Genomic DNA, 20,021 nt, shown 5'->3' on the forward strand with positions numbered 1-20,021 from the left:
CCTTTTTAAGTCTATTGCAAATTCAGTTGATTTCAGGTGTCAGTAAAAGATAACCTCAGTAATCTCTAAGTAAAATACCATCAACTCACAGGTGGTGAGCCCCAACTTTTTCTAATTTTTTTTAGAACAATATTACTGATCAATTGATTTGCAAATCAAAATCATTATTCACAGAATTATGATTTCAGATCCAAGACAGAGAAAAGGTGTTTCTTTTCATTATGCATTCATTATGGTATTTGCGGTGATTTACTGAAAGATTTAATATTATTTTTCTATACTTTTATTTGAAGTAATTATAGTCAAAATACACAGTTGTTCCATCACTGTAAAACTACTTTATAGTCATTGCCGTTGTGTGCCATTGAGTTGGTTCCAACTCATACTGATCCTGTATAGAGTTTTCAAGGAGCAGCTGGAAGGCTTGAACCATCGACCTTGCAGTTACCATTCCAGTGCTTATCCTACAGTACCACCAGGACTCCTTTATAGTCATACTCAATAAATACAAATTTTACAGTTCAAAAGCAAAGCAGTCAAATGAATGCTGGTAATCACGAAGCAAAAACACAATGCCTGATACCTCCCGGTAAGTGTATCGGCCGTCCACTAGTGTCGAGCCAGTCAGCCCTCCAGGTCCAGCCACAGATGCTGCAAGTCGATGACAAGCTATCAAACTTCCTGTGACCAATTTGACTATTTCAAAATTTTTCTTCAAGTCTTGAATAATGCTCTTGGCAAAAACAACACAAAGAAACGCAGTATGAGAATGTTTAGTTACCTTCTGGGTTGCATACAATGTCTATTATAGGATATAGTCCTAGGTAAGGGATAGCAAACAGAATTTTCTCACTCACTTTCCTTTATTAAATAAAACTAATCTGATATGCCAAAAACAAATACAAAAAATCTGTGGACAAATGGAATCGAAAGATAAAAGAATATTTTCACAAACTTTTTGAAGCCTTACTAAGGAATTTATAAATTTCTCTGCTCATTTTTTCCTTCTATAAAAGAGTCTTTTTTTTAAAGAACAAGTCTTTCAAAATAGCTATTTCCTGTATACTTTTCTAAATCTTTCTTCCAAGTACATTACACTTAAGAAGCAAACCAATTACTGAAACAAATCAATGTTTTACATACAATATGAAATAATCTTTGTAATCAAATTTCTAAAATAACATTCTAACTTTAAGATTTGTCTCAATTATTTCAGTAAATTAAGGAAATAAGTTAGGGGTATATCAAAAGAAAAAACATACAAATGAAAGCAGAATGATTTCCACATTCAGCTATTAAACCATGGAAACATACTAATAATCATAAAATGTAATAGTGACTATAAAATTTAGCAATTAGCCTGTTTTGTTATTAGAAAAGATTATGCAAGTAATTGTATTATAATTTCTATCCTCTTACCTTGTCTTGCTTTTGATACGTTTGCTTTATAAACGAGCGGGTGATTTCATGGAGCTGACGCAAAGCTGGTACTACCCATACAAATTGAGGATTATTAAGCTGAGATGACTAGAGTTAAAAAGAAGGTACATTAATTAGATTTAGAAATAAATGACAAGCTAAATTTATTAGCTATAAAGAAATTACCAAGTCAATTATATCTCATTATTACACATTCTATTATTTCTTTCTCCACATAGCTCAATTATAGCTTATCTTCATGCACTCATAATTCAGTCTTCAACTTCTTATTCTGCATGCAATTTCCTAAGGCCAAGAACTGCAAACAGGAGCGGATGTGAAACGACAGTAAATGTACAGGGATACATCAGCAAAATACAGACGACAAGGAGTTAGCAACTTCAGAGGACAGATTAAGTAGCACAGGCTGCTAAGACATGTTGACGTAAATAAAATAAACTGATTGCAAAAGCTTAACTTGGGTAATAGTGAACTTGCTGGTGAGTGGAATGAAACAAACAAAAAAATAGGGTTTTTTATAAATATATGATTAATATACCAATGATATAACCAAGATACTGATAGTTGTCTAAGTATTTTGAAAGTATTCATGATCTTTTTGCCTTCCCTAGTTAAAGTATTAAGAGGCAATTCTATTTTTGTTAGTACTATATAGCCACTTTATGGAGTCCTGGTGAGGTGTTAGACTGCACGGTTGGCGGTTCAAGCTCACCAGCTGCTCTTGGGAAACACTATACAGGGTTGTTAAGGATCGGAACCAGCTCAAAAGCACTTAACAACAATAGCCACTTTATAGTAGTTATACTGTATACTTTTCAAAGCATTTTCAAGTATGTCTGAACCTGATACAGGACAATCCAGACCGTCATAGTACAAGTCTGAAAAGTCAGATGTTCATGCTATTTTCTAATAAGAAATGTTTTTTAATCCACAGCAGTTTTGCAATGAGATTTTACACAATTCATTATAAAGTTTCCTAAGAATTTCAGATTAAACACTATTAGTCAACTGACCAATTATTAAGTTTGTAACTAAAAAAAACTGAGGAAAAGCCTAAGTCCTTAACATTTATTTTAAAGTCTTCTTGTTTAAAATATTTTAAAAAGCTTTTCTGTTTTGTTAAAACTTTCTGTAAGACTAAAATGCCTAAGGCCATTTTGGGTTTAAGAGGAGAAAGGACAGGACTCCTGATCCTTTGTAAAAAAAAAACAAAAAAACAACAACAACCTATTACTAAATATGGAAACCTAAGAAAGTCATTGTCAAAATAATGCCTTCCTTGCCTAAAAGAGATTAACCAATTAATCAGCAAATACCATATTTCCTGGATTCTAAAGACACAGGTCCCCCCCAAATTTCAGCATTTCTGAAACTGGCACTTCTTATAATTATATGAAATTTACCAGCCACTATGCATGGGAGCCCTGGTGGCACTGTGGGTTAGGCGTTGGGCTCCTAAACACAAGGTCAGCAGTTCACACACACCGGCCACACTGTGAAGGAGAAACCTGAGACTGTCTACTTCTGTGAAGATTTACAGTCTGGGAAACCCTATACAGGGTCATTATAAGTCGGAAAGGACTCTCTGGCAGTGAGTTTTTTGCTAGGTATAGGAGTAAGTTTTGATGCAGGTGCCGTTACCTGATTATGTGCAAATTTAGCTACATACGAAGACAATTATTTGCTCATCTACTTGTCATTTTAGTTGTTAATTGGTACAAGTAATACAAAATAAGGAGAGATTCCTAACAAATTTGGACCACTAGTTTGTTACTTAAAATGTCATTAAAAGATGACACCTATGATGTAACAATGACTTGGCTCTTGTGTTCATCAATAAAACAAAAAGTGAAAAAAACTCCCAGTAGCCTCAGATTACAGAACTTTTCAAAGCCAAGAGAAGCTTGGTGACAGAGTTGGGTTGTATCACTTAAGTATCTCTCTGCCCAAAGGTGAAACTTATTTCAAGAGACGTTGCGCTTAACTTAATTGAGTGTACATAATTCAATTAAGGTAAAGGGACACTTGAGTCTTATGAAATAGGTGAAATAAACAAAACACCATATTCTTTAAGATGCCTCAAAATTAGACACTCAATCTTAAAAGATTTTCAAAAAGGTCAAAAACAATAGAAAATGAACAGCAGTGTGACACAGTGAAGCTGTGTATTAACAGGCAAAAGGAGGCTTAGACTGTGACTAAAGAAAGGGTACCTAATCATGTGGGTAAGTATAATTTATTGAGGATGGGTTAAATTAAATGTACAGTTGCTGCAAACAGTAGACATGAAATACTTGTTGCAATCAGTAGCATCTTAGAATCAGAGAAATAAGGTATAAAGGCCAATTACTTGCGAGACACTAGACTAGTTCTACTAAAATATAATGGCTGCAAAATAACAATGATGCAAAACAAAACAAAACAAAAACCATTCTAACACTGAAATCCAAACTGATACCTTCCCAAAGGATTAAAGAAATTACGATGTAAACATAAGCCCTTTGGTTATAAGCAGATATATTAAAACATAGTGTGGCCAGTTAGTTGTCTATGGTTAAGTATTTTCATTTAATGTTGAAAATTATCTTTTGACAGTAACTCATTATATACAATAAAAGAAAAAGAAAAAGAATGTAAAATTGGAATTTAAGGCTTGTATTTAAAATAGCACCTCTAAAATTTAGCAAACAATGTCAATTATTCCATCTTATGACTTTACTGCATATTTTAAAAAATTAACTCTTCTTCAATTAAAAAAGGGACAAAAAAACTTAAGAAAACAATTAATAGAAACATATCTGGTAATGTCATAGAGTTGAGGTTTCATAAGTAGGAGTTAATGGACTGTCCAAATTAGACTCTTAGAATTAGATGAAACCTTAAGAGGTCAGCTGGGTTAGCCTACAAACCTATACATATTCTCTTTAATCATCTTTGGTAAATGACTAGCCTCTCACTATTTCCAGTGATGCAGACCCTACTACCTCAGGAGGCAACACATTCTATTTTCAGACGGTTCTTACAGAAAGTTCATTGTTCTATCATATAGAAACACAGCTCCCTATAACTTCTTAGCAGTTATCAAGAGTGTGATGAATGAAACTTTTCTATAACAGTTTTCTAAGGGTCAGACGAAAGCTTCCAAGTTCTCTCTTCTCAAAGCTAAACAGTCCCACTTCCTCATCTGTCTTGTTTTTCCAGGTCTTGTTTTTTTCCAATCTAGCTATCTATCTAGTATCAAAGCATAAACTTTTACATGGGAGAAAATGTTTGAAAGCATTTCCTCCTGTACTAATGTCACTTTAAGACTGTTTTTAAAGTCACTTTTCTACTTTACTTTGTTACTTATTTTTGACAAGTAGAGGCCATTCAATTATGGATACAGTTGCATTTTACTGTCCATAGAGGGTAAAGGGGCAGCAGTAAGAGGAAGGGAACCAACAGTTACGGAAAGCCTGCCAGGCACTGTGCTCTGGGGTCTAAAGATAACAACTTAAGGAACAGGCAAACACTGATCGAGTGAAAATAATTTTTTGGAGGGGAAAGGGAGGTTTAGTCACTTTTTTGGGGGGAAGAGTACATTTAAACTTTTTAATTGAAGCAAAAAAAGAAGTGAAATAAGAGGGTAAGGGTTGGGGGTAGACAGTGAGAGGTATAATAAAAGAAGCAAAGGAAACAGGCCCAAGGGAGCCAAGGGTGTCCTGGCAGAATCTACAGAAATAAAGGTCAGAATTTCTGAACACAACAGTGGAACTTGGGGATTTTAAGAGTGTCAAAAGCAGAAGGGAGGGGAATCAGTTGGGAAATAGAGGTAGCTGAGGGTGGGAGGGGAGAATAAGAGGTGGGTGATCTTGTCTTACCCTTTGCTTAGTTTCTGTGTAGCCTGGCAGGGAGACATAATCCCCAGTCAGCCCACCTTGCTGCCTGGCAGGAAAGGGCATAGCACAGAAAAACACCTTTAGTGGCAGTATATAATTCACCCCCCTGCTGCCTGGAGCCATATCCAGGGGGCTCTGATCTTCCCACTGCCCCCCTTCAGCAATGTGTACTTTAAGAAAGCCGTGAGAGCACTTAGCCACCAGAAAAGTGCTATAGGAATGCAGGATACTATTATTTGGAATGAAATAATGGCACACCAGAATTTCTTTACTGGGAGCAGTGGGGAAATTAAAAATTGAAAAAGAAAGAATATTTGAGTCTCCCAAAATGGTCCCCAGAATTTTCTTATTGCTTTTTGATAAGTTTTGTTACAAAACAACAGACATGAATGAAGTGACTGCAAAGAGAAGCGATAAAAGATGCAGTGATGCTACTGGCTAGAAGAGCTAATAGTGCTTAGCTAAAACAAGGAAGGAAGAGAGGTCAGAAAGGATTTTCTGGTTCCAAAGCCATTTCCCTGGAGGAAGGGAAAAGTCCCTTGAGCTTTGACCTTCATATTTATAAAGAAATGTATCTGTTGCTAACAAGAAAAGTCCATTTTTCTATAGATATCCTCTTTCCCCCTTTCTCTTAGGGTCCAAACTTCTTCAATAACCCTAGATGTGTTTCAATCATAAAGATAAAGGCTGCTACATTATCTGAATCACTGAGCTGAGAAAACTGGAAAAATTCAAATGGCATCTGAGTAGAAAAGGGAACAATGGTGCTGAATGAAAGGAATGCCTCTTCACAACATGAGCTTTATCGGCTCCAATTTGTGAAGCACTTTAAAAATCCTGAAAGTTGGGTTTATAAGTAGAAAACTCACTTGATCAAAATTTCAATGTCAGAAATATCAAACACAAGTTCTTAAATGTCCCTAACTAAACTTTATGACTAAATGTAACTAAAGAGAATAAAATCCCATTCAATCAATAAAGTCTCTTTATGAGAATTAAGAGTCTCTGAAAATACCAATTAAATTAATTAGCAGTGTTCAAGAGCCTTTAAAAGAAGACTGAATAATGAAAGTCAAGGTATATATTCTACCAATGAAATTACTAAGGAGTCCTGGCGTGGCACTGAGGGTTAATGTGCTGGATTGCAAGGTCGGTGGTTCAAGCTCATTAATCTACACAGGGTTGCTAAGGGTCGGAACCAACTTGACAGCACTTAACAACAACTAGTTTACAAAATAAGCCTTTTCTTTTGTTAATGAAATTTGGAAAATGAAATTCCTCCACTCGACAGGCTTGAAGTCTGGTGGGGGCAACCTGAAGCAGGAGGCAGCAGTGATTAGGGCAGCCGCAAAAACTGAAGTACACCTGGTCCCACTGACTGGATACTATGATCACCACTGTCAGAGAAGGGTCTTGGGGCTGGTGGACTGGAGCAACAGAAGAGCTGTAATCTCTATCACTTAATCATCATTTCAAAGGACGGTCTGCACCTTCACTAGCACCTGGAGGCCAATGACTATCCAACCCCATCTTGTAAAATAGAGCCCCAGTAACATTCAGAAACCATTTGCTGAAAAGAATGACTTTAGGAAACAGGTCTAAGCCAAGCACCTAAAAAACTGCTATGTGCCAACCAGGAACTAACCCTTCTTTGTTCCTCTTACTCTGCAAATGTGCCTCCATTTCCCACAGCGAGTACCATGATTCTTTAGAACTCACTGCATTGATTAAATAAAACTGCATATACTTTAGATTTAATCTAAAAAAAACCCCCAAAGTTAAAGGTCTTATAATCGCATGAAAAGAACATACTAAAAACACTCTTTGAATGTGACCCTGGATTTATTTATCCCCTCTGAGAGTAAGTACCCAAGCTTCAAATGATGAAGCTTAGATAGCAAAAGAAATATTTAAACATTAAGGTTGCATATGAACATTACCATAAGCAACACCAACACATGATTATTTTAAACACATGAAGCAAAATTCATTAAACAAGCATACCTTGAACTTGATTTCATCTGCAAATTCTTACCTTGAATCCATCCTTCTTGTTTTTATCCAAACTTGACCATTCTCCAGGCTAGAAATTCATTTTAAGAGAAACGTAAGTGACTTGATAAAAACAGAACCTGTAATTTCACCATCCTAGGAATCTAAGGTAAGAACTTCCAGACAAGAAATTCTGTTTAATTTACGTAACAAGGGAAAAAATGACTTGGTTCTAATTACTCAGGCACTACTATTGCTCTGACAACAAGATGAGACGAAAGATAAAACTGACCCTTTTAATATCTTCTATGCACTTGACAATGTAGGTCTTCTTGATTGTTTCCTTCACTGCATATGCGTCACTAAGGATTGTCAGGTGCTCCTCCAAAGCTTGCTGAATGAGGCTACTGGGCAGGGTCGGAAGATGAGCCAGTTCCCAGAGCACGTCCAGCACCTACAATGACACCGCAGATGACAAGCCAACCAATATGCAAACTACTTTAAATCCTCGTGGCTAGAAAATTCATTTGATTCTCCTACCTTCCCAGAAGTGGTTTCAAAGCGAGCTTCTCGGCCTATCCGTCCTATCAGGCTCAATAGTTTCTGTCTTACTCTATCACTCTCAATTTCCCAGCTCTGAAGAATGGAAAAGAAAAGACACAAGAACCATTTCACAATCTGATTGATCAAACTGGCAAAATAATCCAAAATCTTTAAACTTGAATTACAAGAATTTAACAAGCAAGAAGAATACATTTAAACACTGCTAATTTATAGTCCCTGGGTCATGCAAAAGGTTAAGCACTTGACTATTAGCCAAAAGGATGGTGGTTCAAACCCATCCAGAGGTACTTTGCAAGACAAGCCTGGAGATCTGCTTCCAACAGACTATGGAGCAGTTGTACTCTGTACACATGGGGCTGCCACGTATTGGAACTAATCTGACAGAAACTAATAACAATTTGGAAGCAGGAGACCTCGAAACAAGCTTATTTTAGTAAAACTTAACAGGAAGCAATTTTGACTGAACACATACCTTCTGAATGAGAACAAACAAATGATGAAGCTGATCTGAGTTAAATTTCACAGCTGCTGCAGCAATAATAGTATGGATATTCTCAATCACAGTAGATGACTGTCCTGACTAGGGGAGGAAACCATGGGAAAAGGTAAGTAACACGTAAGTCTTCTCCCTGGCCATCTACAGTCTCAAACACATACTGAGTCTAGGCTATTCAGCATGTACATGTGTGATAAGACAGGTAAGACGAACTCAAGCAACCAGTTCTAATGGTCATCAGTTGGCCTTTTAAAAATTCCTAATGGCATGGCTGTGTAGGATAATGCACTAGATCGCAAGGTTGGTTTGAATCTCAAGGATGGCAGTTCAAACTCATCAGCTGCTCTTTGGACACCCCACACAAGGTCACTATGAGTCGGAACTGACTCCATGGCACTTAAAAACAACAACAATGGTATTAAATCTCTCTTTCAGTATAAATACAAACATAAAATATTTTAAAAGATAAGAATCAAGTTCTCAATCTGACACTCATTTTTAAAAGAACAGAATATTTTCAACTGGATAAAAAGATCCAAACTAAAACACAAGCTAAACTTACTTACTTTGTCACTTTAGGCATTTTATAAATTCTCTTGAGGGCCTTTCTCAGTTGAAAATATTACCTGTCCCACTTTTTATTTGCTCATAGATATTTTCTGAGACTTCAATTACTATTTATTTATTCCATGTACAGTAAGTATTGGAAGAAGTATGACCAGAATGCTCCAGAGAAGCCAAGGTGGTCAGACTTCGTCTCTCATACTTTTGACATATTATCAGGAGGGACCCATCCCTGGAGAAGGACATCATACTTGGTAAAGTGGAGAGTCAGTGACCTAAAGAAAGATCCCCAATGAGATGGACTGGCATAGTGACAGCAGTAATGGACTCAAGTATAGCAGCAATTCTGAGGATGGCGTAGTACCAGGCAGTGTTTCATTCTGTTGTACATAGGGTCACTATGAGTTGGAACCCATTTGCTGTGAGTTGGAATCCACTCAGTGGATATAAAATGAGTCTCAGACTCATTTTATAATTTCAGTCATGCTATTTTCAGACCTCACTATTTGCCATGTGAGAAACTTGAAAGGCAGAAGGACAGTTTTAGATTTAATTCTACAAATATTCACACAGGATCTTTTATATAATAAATATAGTAGGGCTATACATATATACATCAATGTCTATCATCTTCAGGAAACAAAATTATATGAGGACACATAACCAATGTTAAGACATGACAAGTAAAATCTACAAGCCCTGAACTATTCTGTTTCAGTTCTGCACCTAACCTTTGCTAGTCTGCTCTGTATTGCTGGGTCAGTGGCCTATAAACTACATTTCCCACACTTCTGTCAGCTTCTTCCAATTACATTGTGCCAGTGAGAAGCACTGCTGTGAGACAAGAAGGCAGGAGGAAGGAAGAACGTTTCTGGTGCAAGCTCAGATAGTAGATTGAGGGGCTCGCATTTGTGACAGCAAGGGATCCCAGAAACCCTGAAGGTATTGGCATCTCTTTGGCAGTTCCAGCCTTTACAGTATAAAACTTTTGCAGCAATATCATGTTATCATTAGCCTCATTATCTGCCTATATATACATTTTAGCACTTTCTTGAGGCAGTAGGACTATGTATAGGTTAAGCCATAAGTAACAGCCATTTTTGTTAAGAGAGAAATAGTCAACAGCAACAATTTTATATAGTTGAACACAAAATATAACCATAGTGCATAACATAGCAGAAAGAAAACGTTTGTTGAATAAATGACTTCTATTGATAATAGCTAACACAATCTGTATACCTCTACCTATAGAATTTAATAATAACTACCGTTTGACTGGAGTCCTGGTGCTGTGGGTTGATGTGCTGTACTTTAAAGTTGCTTTGAAGTGCAAGGTCAGCAGTTTAAGCTCACCTTGAAAACTAGAAAACCTTATACAGGGTCGCTATGGGTTGGACAGTAACAACAACAACCATCCTTGGAGTATTTACCATATGCCAGGAAAATGCACTATATTAATAATTATTTATTTCTCAAAACAAGTCGATGTGGTAGGTAATTTAAAAACTTATTTTAATGATGAGGAAACTAAGGCTCATATATAAGTAACCCAGCAAAAATCATACAGCTAATTTATATTGGAGCCAGGATTCAATCTTATGCTATCTGACTTAAAAATTAATAATCTTAATCACCAATTTCCTTTGAATTTATTTATAAACTATCTGTTAATTTGGTCATATGCCCTTTGTGACAATATACTACCTACATTAAATCTAAAACTAAAAGGAAAAGACTAAATTAATTCTGATCAGCTTACCTGTATTTTCCAAATTTTAGTGAGCTCATCTAAAGACAATTTACTACCTAAGAGTTCAATAATCCCCTTTATCCGATCACAGTATTGTGCTTGGTCTATGTTGCCTAGTGAGAAAAAAACAGCAGAGGCAAATAGGTGAGGTAAACGCTGATGAAATACTATTCCATTGATTCAAAGCAATAGTAACTTGCTATAAAATTGTTTTAAAGCTAATACAGTCAAAGCAATAATTCTGTACCTTATATGCAAAAATATGTACTTGCAATTTTATCTTTTAAAGCAACTTACCTTCCAGTGCAATTGATAGAACTGAGTTCTCAACTAGCCAGTCTAATAATCTGTCTGTATCTATTGCATTCTTCACAGATTTGGATAAAGTGCTATCTTCTATTAGTTTGGTAACCTAAAAAGACAAGATCATTGTGACTGGACCTAATATATATAATAAAAATCTCCACATATACAAGCTATGATTTTTTTGTTAAGATGTGGCTGGTCATCAGCCAACTGCACTGAAGGTCACTCATTCAAAATGAGTTGATTACGATGTATGATGTCTCTTCAAAGTGAACATGGAGTCTAGTTCTCACAGCGCTGCTTCCCTGGGCCATTGCTAATTGACTCAGGATGAGCAGGTGACCTGGGCTCAATAAGGGTACTTCCTCCCAATTTTGACCTTGGGTCCAGAAAGTGTCAGTCCTTCTTTGCTGATGGGGACTACAGGATGTGAAATTGCAGAGCTACCAATAGCCATGGTCTCTACCACATGAAAGATGACACTCTGCAGGTAGAGAACAAGGCCACATAGACAAGATTTGACGGAATCCTGGCAGCAGCCACATCTCAATTCTAGATGTTCCTACACCCACATACATTCTTGCCCTTCCATGGTTTGACTCATCAATCCTTCACTCATGTTTAAAAAGTCCTTCTAATAAAATCCCCCTTTGGCCTAAGATGGTTCAAGATTACTTTATTTCACTTTCAGTCAAGAATCCTAATTAATAATTTTAAAAAAAGGAAAAATACCTCAAATTATGACCGAACTAAACTAGCTGTATTTCTTACTCAACCAAAACCAACTATGCTGTTTGCATGGATCTATGCAAAGTAAGGGAACAATATGAAATTATTTCTTTCACTTTGTTTATATCATCTCAGATAGTCATTTTATTTCTGCCATATCTCCAATTAGATTATTTGGGTTAAGAAAACCCATTATTTCAATCAAATAAAAAGTAAATCTCAAACTACATATCCCAAAGGATAGCTGTTGTTGGCTGCTATCCAGCTTACAGCAACCCCATGCACAACAAGACTGGACCACTGTGATTTCACGGGCTGAATTCTGGAAGAAGACTGCTGTTGAATCTTTTTCCTAGGCTGTCTGAGTCCAGAAGCTCTGCTGAAATCTGTTCAGCATCAGAAGACCACACAAGCCTACACTGACAGGTGAATGGTGTGCTTTGGATAGGAATAGAACTTGGGTCTCCTGTATGGAAGGTGAGAATTCTACCACTGAGCCACCACCACCTTCTTCCAAAGGATTACTTCCTATAACATTTCACAAAAACACTAAATAGTCCAAGTATTTGAGTATGAATTTTAAATATGATACATATAAAAAGGCTTATCGTTTATATACCAATAGAGCGCAGAACTTTAAGGAAGTTATAATAACTGGATGCTTTCCAATTATTATATAACATATAACACAATAGTACTTTCATGTAGCCTTTATATTAATAACCACAAGTCTGGACAGAACCTTAAACTGAGTGTGCTATAAATGTTTTAGAAACAAATGCAAAACTTACTTCTTTGAGGGAATTCATCTTAGCACTAAAGTGTGGCGATTTCAGCATGCGCAGCAGGATGTCCAGTCTGAGGTCATCCACAACTGTGACCAGATCCGGTTGGAAGCGCATGCAAAGTAACTTGATAGCAGACAAAAGCTCAGGAATGCTAACCAACCTCTTTTAATTAAAAAGAAAGAGAGAGAACCATCTTGATTGCAAGTCTTCCAATTCAAAGGAACTAAGTAAGAAATATAGGACTTCAATAATAATAATAATAATAGTCTGTATGATATCTGATAATCTCAACAGCCAATTAATTTCATTTTGCTTCTAAACAAAGGCTGCACATGGGTGAGCAGCAAAGGAAGAGGAGGGTTCTGCATGAAATTCAAGGATGACAAAATCAGTCTTGTTAAATTTAAATTTTAAAATTGCTTTCAACAACTTTGGATACAGTTTTAATATCGCATTATTTTCTTTAACTTTTAACATGTTAATAAGTCACTTACAGAGAACCTTAAACTGAATTTCTTGACTGAGGTAACACCACAAGTAGTGCTCCAGAAAAAGTCATTTTAGCTTAGAAAATGTATAATCAATTGATATAAAAGCATGTACCCATGTGACTAAGTATGATGACTCCGTAGGTGAAGCAATGGACTGGGAACCAACCACAAGGTCGGCGGTTATAAACCCGTAACAGCTGCTCTTCATCAGAAAGATGAGGTTGTCTGCTCATACAGGATTAACAGTCTTGGAAACTCGATTCAACTTGATGACATTTAACAAACACCACCACCCATATGACTAGAATCTAATAAGCAATGGTGTCTGAGCCTTGCCTAAAGTCGTAGCTCTACTTCCCTGGACAAAGTGACTTAGGACCTATGTGGCTGGAGACAGTATTTACCTTGTCTTTGAGGTCCTTCTCTTCCACGCTCCGCACATCCTGGATTGTAGTGAGGATGACTGGGTCCAGCATAGGCTGTAGAAAATAAATGCTACAGTTAAGAAGCTGTCCCCAAAGAGAAGAAGAGCTATTTCACTCACAATTCACAAAGGAGAGGGTGCACAATGAAAAGATCTTCATTTTAGTATCAGAGCCACCACTACAGAGACAGAGCGAATATCACTACGTCAAGTCTTACCAGGAGCCCCATTAGCGCAGAGGGTAAGTGCTCAGTTGGGGACTTCTAAGTCAGTGGACAGAAACAGCCTTTCTGAAAGAAAGATGAGGCAGTCTCCTTCCACAAAGATGACAGCCTTGGAAAGTCAGAAGGGGCAGCTCTCCTCTGTTTAGGAAGATTGCTCTGTTTTAGAAGCAACTGGACAGCAATGGGGGTTGGTTTAGGTTGGGAAGCCTACTGACTTGAGTGTCTCAATTTCTTTACAAGCTAACATTGGAGCAGTACCTGTCATTAGTATTTTATAGAAACAATTTTGAAGAGTAATGCAGACATACGGGAAAAGCTTTCAAAAGCATCACCCATTTTTTTAAATTAATATAAGCATAAATTATGTTGTCACATGCACTATTTTGTTTGCCACTATGAAAGAGGCCTATAGTTCATAACTACACAGTACCCTCGAATGGTAACTCAATCACGTAACACTAACAGTATATAAGAACCAGCAAAATACTATCTAGATCTACTTGATTACTTCCATATAAGTAAATAACTTGTAAGACTTAGAAACCATTTGTGAGGACAGAAAAACATTTGGCTGTCAGGGCCATGAATACATTAGCAGTGAATTAAAATGACATTAGGCAATTATCCAGAAAATAACTTTTTTTTACACATAATGCCAATTGTACAAAAAAGACTGAAGGCTCTTATAGTCAGAGGCAAGTCAGAGTGCTCCTGTCAACATGTGCTAGGCCCTTTTCAATCCTCACTGCAACTCAATTAAGATAAATACTATTTCCATTTTATAGAACAACAACTGAGGCATGCGTAGTTGCTGATAGAACATGCATTTAAAACCTATTCCTGATTAAAGTGTCTTATCAAATCACCTTGCCCTTTTATGACCTCATGTTTCAGCTACAAAACAAAAGGTTATCCTTGAAGATTTAGTAAACTAAAGAACACTACATTTTTCAAAAGAATATGTAAAAATAGTCATTTCATTTCACTTACAAACCTTGTTGTATTTGCCTGCTACCTAACGAAAGCATCTAACACTTTTCAGAAGTCCTGCTGTGGTACTGCAGGACAATACACTGAACCACAAGGTTGGTTTGAACTATAAGGGCGGCAGGTCATACAGAAACATTACTTCCATAGAATCATATGCTTTCAAACTGTTCATGATAATTCAAAACAAAATCTCTGTAAATATCATGCTTCACTGACTTATTTATAAAGGAAATACTAAATGGATGTATCTCAACAAATTTCATTTAGTAAAACTTGCTGTTTCAAAAAGAAAGTGGACAAGGAAATAGAAAAAGTCTTTAACATTAGAAAAGTGAACACTCCTAAACTTTAACTATTCCATGACCCCGGTAACTTACAATTCTACAGAGGCAAGAAGTCAGAAGAAATGTGCTGTGAAACCAACGCAAAAATGAGTGACTTAGCACCGGACTCTAGTCCGTTGCTTAATATAGATTGAGCAACATATAATGGCCAAGACAAAACAGAAAAATAAAACACCAAACCACTGTATTCAGTAAATAGACTCTTGGGGAGCCCAAGAACTGCTACAGGGATTTTCTTAGCTGTGGAGTTTCTCGAAGCAGTCTTTCCTCTGTGGCATAACTGCGTGGGTTCTTCTAACTACCAACCTTTTTACTGAACGCAAACCAGAACCACATATGTCCCACAGGGACCTTACATAATGACATTGAGTGCTTAAGTAATCCTATGAAGTGGGTAGTAATACATGCTCATTTTACAGACAGAGAACAGAGAAATATATAAAAAATTTTAAGTGGTGGTAAGATCATTTAAAAAGGTATTATGACCTGTCAAATGTCACCTATAATTGCAATTATTTATCATTTTCTGGTCTTTTTTCTACAAAAGCCAATTATTGAAAAGCAGAAGGAACATAAATGATTCTGCATGAGACACAATGCTAAGCAACTTCACACAAAGCACTTGTTATTACTTGTGTTTCTAGCACCACTTTCTGAAGTCACTGTAAAATGGCCTAGTCTTACCTGTACCACTGAAGAGTTAAGGTACTCTGCACAAACTCCTAGGGGCTGCACCAAGGCTGACACTGCCTGGAGAAAGACACAATGAATTTTAGAAATATATCTGAGAGGGCTCGTTCCTTTCAACATTAGACAAATTCATTTCCATTGATCAGAGAGAAATCTAAACAGTGACTTTAAAAGTCATAAATGGATGTATTTATTCTTAGGAGACAAAGAATTGATAAAAAGATGTCATTTCATTTAAATTACTATAGACATTTGTTGTTGTTGTTGTTGTTGTTGTTAGGTGCCATTGAGTTGATACTGACTCATAGGGACCTTATGCACAGCAGAATGAAACACTGCCCGATCCTGGGCCAACCTCACTAATGTTACCACGCTTGAGTCCATCGATGCTGTCACTTGCCAAGCCATCTCACTGGGGGTCTTCCTCTTTTTCTCTGACCCTCCACCCTACCAAACATGATATCCTTCTCCAGTGACTGGTCCCTCCTGACAATATGTCCAAAGTATGAGAGATGAAGTTTGGCCATCTTGGCCTCAAAGGAGCACTCTTGCCTGCACTTCTTCCAAGACAGATCCGTTTGTTCTTTTGGCAGCCCATGGCACTTTCAATATTCTCCTCCAACACCATAACTCAAAGGCATCAGTTCTTCTATGGTCTTCCTTATTCACTGTCCAGATCTGGCATGCTTACGAGGTTACTGAAAATACCATGGCTTGGGTCAGGCGCACCTTAGTCCTCAAGTTGAAATCTTTGCTCTTCAACACTTTAACAAGGTCTTGTGCAACAGATTTGCCTGATGCAATACATCATTTGATTTCTTGACTGGTGCTTCCATGAGTGTTGACAGTTGATCCAAGAAGAATGAAGTCCTTGACAACTTCAGTCTTTCGTGGTGAGGATTTTTGTTTTCTTTACATTGAGATGTAATCCACACCAAAGGCTGTACTCTTTGATCTTCATCAGTAAATATTTTAAGTCCTCTTCACTTTCAGCAAGCAAGGTTGTATCATCTGCATATTGCAGGTCGTTAATGAGTCGTCCTCCAATCCTGATGCCATGTTTTTCTTCATATAAACCAGCTTCTCGGATTATTTGCTCAGCATACATACAGGTTGAATACGTATGGTGAAAGAATACAACCCTGTCGCACACCTTTCTTAATTTTAAACCATTCAGTGTTCCCATGTTCTGTTCAAACAACTGTCTCTTGGTCCAGGTACAGATTCCTCATGAGCATATGTGTACATTGTTTCTCTGCTATTCATAAACACTATAGAATACATTTACTATAATTTAAATCAGAACATGTCAATAGAATTTTTTGTTTTGAGTACTGGATGAAATAATACTAAAGCTCACATTGTATAATAACAGACATTTCTGGGGAAAGGAGATAATATTTGGGGAAGGGGTGAAATGTGCCAGCTGACCAAAAAAACAAACAAACCAAAAAACGTAAGACCTATATGAAGATAAGTATAAAACTTCACAGAAGTACATAAACGAAGACCCAAAGACACAGGGCAATATCATGTTGTGCCTAAGTGGAAAGGAACAATTTCATAGAAATGGCAATTCTCCACACATTGACATATAAAGGAAACACACTCCCAATCATGAATTCTTGGAAACTTGATATGCTGACTATATCCAAAAGAGTAAAAATATGAGAATAACAAAGAAAATGTTAGAAAAGAGTGATACTAAGCAGGACTGTCAATAAAAAATATTACAAAAATGCAACAGTAACAAGGAAATGAACCAAAGTATATGAATGAATTGATCAAATGTATAGGAACAAAGCCACATACATATGTGATCTTGAATTACAATAAAGTAAGCAAATCAAAAGAGCTGTTGTTCTTGTTGTTAGGTACCATCAAGTTGGTACCAACTCATAGCGACTCTACGCACAATACAACGAAACACTACCTAGTCCTATACCAACCTCACAATCATTGCTACACCTGAACCTAATGCTGCTGCCACTGTGCCAATCCATCTAGTTTGGAGTCTTCCTCTTTTTCTCCTACCCTCAACATTACCAAACATGAAATCCTTTGCCAGGAATTGGTTCCTCCTGATAATATGTCCAAAGTATGAGAGACAAAGTCTGGCATCCTGGAGCATTCTGGCTGTATTTCTTCCAACAAAGATCTATTTGTTCTTTTGGTAGTCCATGGTAATTTTAATATTTTCCTCAGACACCATAACTCAAATGCATCGCTTCTTCTACAGTGCTCCTTAATCACTATCCAACTTGTGCATGCATATGAGGTTATTGAAAATATCATGGCTTAAATCAGACACACTTTAGTTCTCAAACTGGCATCTTGCATAATGCAATAGATCCTATGATTTCTTGACTGCTGCTTCCATAAGTTTTGATGATTGATCCGAGCAAAATGAAGTCTTTACAACTTCAATCTTTTCTCCATTTATATGGATGATGTTTATTGGTCCAGTGGTGAGGATTTTTGTGTTTTTTACATTGATGTGCTATGGTCTTTGGTCTTCATCAGTAATATTTTAAGTCTTCTTCATTTTCAGCAAGCAAGGCTGAATCATCTACGTATCACAGGTTGTTAATGAGTCTTCCTCCAATCCTGATGCTGGCACTTTCTTCATATAATCCCATTTACTGGATTATTTGCTAAACAAAGATTGAATAGGTATTGTGAAACAATGCAATCCTGGTGCTTACCTTTTCTAATTTTAAAACATTCAGTGTTCTCTTGTTCCGTTCAAACCGCCTCAAGGTCTATGTACAGGTTCCTTATGAGAATAATTAAGTGTTCCAGAATACTCATTCTCCGCAATGCTGTCCATAAACTTGTCATGATCCACAAATCCAAAAGTCTTTGTATAGTCAATAAAGGACAGTAAACATCTTCTGGTATTCTCTGCTTTCAGCCAAGATCCATCTGGCATAAGGAATGATATCCCTCATTCCACATCATCTTTAGCAATCTAGCTTGAACCTCTGAAGCTCTCCGTCCATGTATGGTTGCAGTTGTTTTGTATTACCTTTAGCAAAGTTTTACTTGCATGTGAAATTAATGATGCTATCCAATGATTTTGGCATTCCATTGGGTCAGCTCTGTTTGGAGTGGGCACAAATATGGATCTCTTCCAGTCAGTTGGCCAGGTAGTGGTCTTCCAATTTTCTTGGTATAGATGAGTGAGTCCAGTGCCACATCAGTTTTTCGAAATGTTTCAATTCATATTTCATCCATTCCTGGTGCCTTGTTCTTTGCCAATGCCAATGTACCTTGGACTTCTTTCTTCAGGATCACTGGTTCTTGATCATATGCTACCTCCTGAAATAGTTGAACATCGACCATTTCTTTTTGGTACAGTGACTCTGTTTATCCCTTCCATCTCCTTTTGATGTTTTCTGCATCATTTAATTTTTTGTCCAAAGAATTCTTAAATATTGCAAGTCGAGGCTTGAATTTTTTTCTTCAGCTCCCTCAGCTAGAGAAATGCTGAGCATGTTCTTCCCTTTTCGTTTTCTAACTCCAGATCTTTGCACATTTCCTTGTAATATCTGACTTTGTCTTCTTGGGCTGACCTTTGAAATGTACTGTTCAGCTCTTGTACTTCCACATTTCTTCCATTTCCTTATCATCTCTATACTGGAGAGCAAGTTTCAGAGTCTCTTCTGACATTCATTTTGGTCTTTTCCTTTTATCTTGTCTTCTTAAAGACTTTTTGCTTTCTTCCTATATGATGTTCTTGGTGTCATACCACAACCCTTCTGGTCTTCAGTCTTTAGTGTCTAATGCATCAAATCTGTTCTTCAGATGATCTCTAAATTCAGGTGGGATATGTTCAAAGTCATATTTTGGCTCTTACGGACTTCTTTTTATTTTCCTTAGCTTCAGCCTGAACTTGAATACGAGCAACAGATAGCCTGTTCTACGGTGTGCTCCTGGCCTTGCTTTGGATCATGATATGGAGCTTTTCCACCATCTCTTTCCACAGATGTAGTCTGTGGAAATTTGATTTTGATTTGATTTCTGTGTATTCCATCCAGTGAAATCCATGTATATAGTTGTCCCCTATGTTGCTTAAAAAAGGTATTTGCGACCATCAACTGAAGAATGGATAAACAAACTGTGGTACATACACACAATGGATTATGCTACCTTGAAGAATAACAAGGAAGCTGCAAACCACCAGTTAACAGGGATGAACCTTGAGGGCATTATGTTGATTGAAATTAGTCAGTCACAAAAAGAGAAATACCACATAGGACAACTACTGTAAAAGACTGAGAAAAATAACCCATACTCAAGGGGTGTGTGGGGGAATTCTTTATTGATTGCTGGGATGTTGGGGGTGGGT

The 20,021-nt window shown here is 37.0% G+C and overlaps 1 protein-coding gene across 1 annotated transcript in view; it reads right to left on the reverse strand.

The window, feature by feature from the left end:
- USP24 (ubiquitin specific peptidase 24) overlaps nt 1–20,021 on the reverse strand; it is a 184,720-nt gene that overhangs the window by 85,779 nt on the left and 78,920 nt on the right. Inside the window, exons 8-18 of the mRNA XM_006839815.1 lie at nt 15,665–15,730; nt 13,403–13,477; nt 12,511–12,669; nt 10,982–11,096; nt 10,694–10,797; nt 8,347–8,454; nt 7,851–7,946; nt 7,603–7,764; nt 7,354–7,401; nt 1,420–1,527; nt 584–733 (exon numbers count right to left, since the gene is read on the reverse strand). Of these exons, the coding sequence (XP_006839878.1) occupies nt 584–733; nt 1,420–1,527; nt 7,354–7,401; nt 7,603–7,764; nt 7,851–7,946; nt 8,347–8,454; nt 10,694–10,797; nt 10,982–11,096; nt 12,511–12,669; nt 13,403–13,477; nt 15,665–15,730 (1,191 nt within the window). The remainder of the gene's footprint in view (nt 1–583; nt 734–1,419; nt 1,528–7,353; nt 7,402–7,602; nt 7,765–7,850; nt 7,947–8,346; nt 8,455–10,693; nt 10,798–10,981; nt 11,097–12,510; nt 12,670–13,402; nt 13,478–15,664; nt 15,731–20,021) is intronic.

This window comes from Chrysochloris asiatica, unplaced genomic scaffold (genome assembly GCF_000296735.1).
Source record: "Chrysochloris asiatica unplaced genomic scaffold, ChrAsi1.0 scaffold00026, whole genome shotgun sequence".
Lineage (NCBI taxonomy): Eukaryota > Metazoa > Chordata > Mammalia > Afrosoricida > Chrysochloridae > Chrysochloris > Chrysochloris asiatica.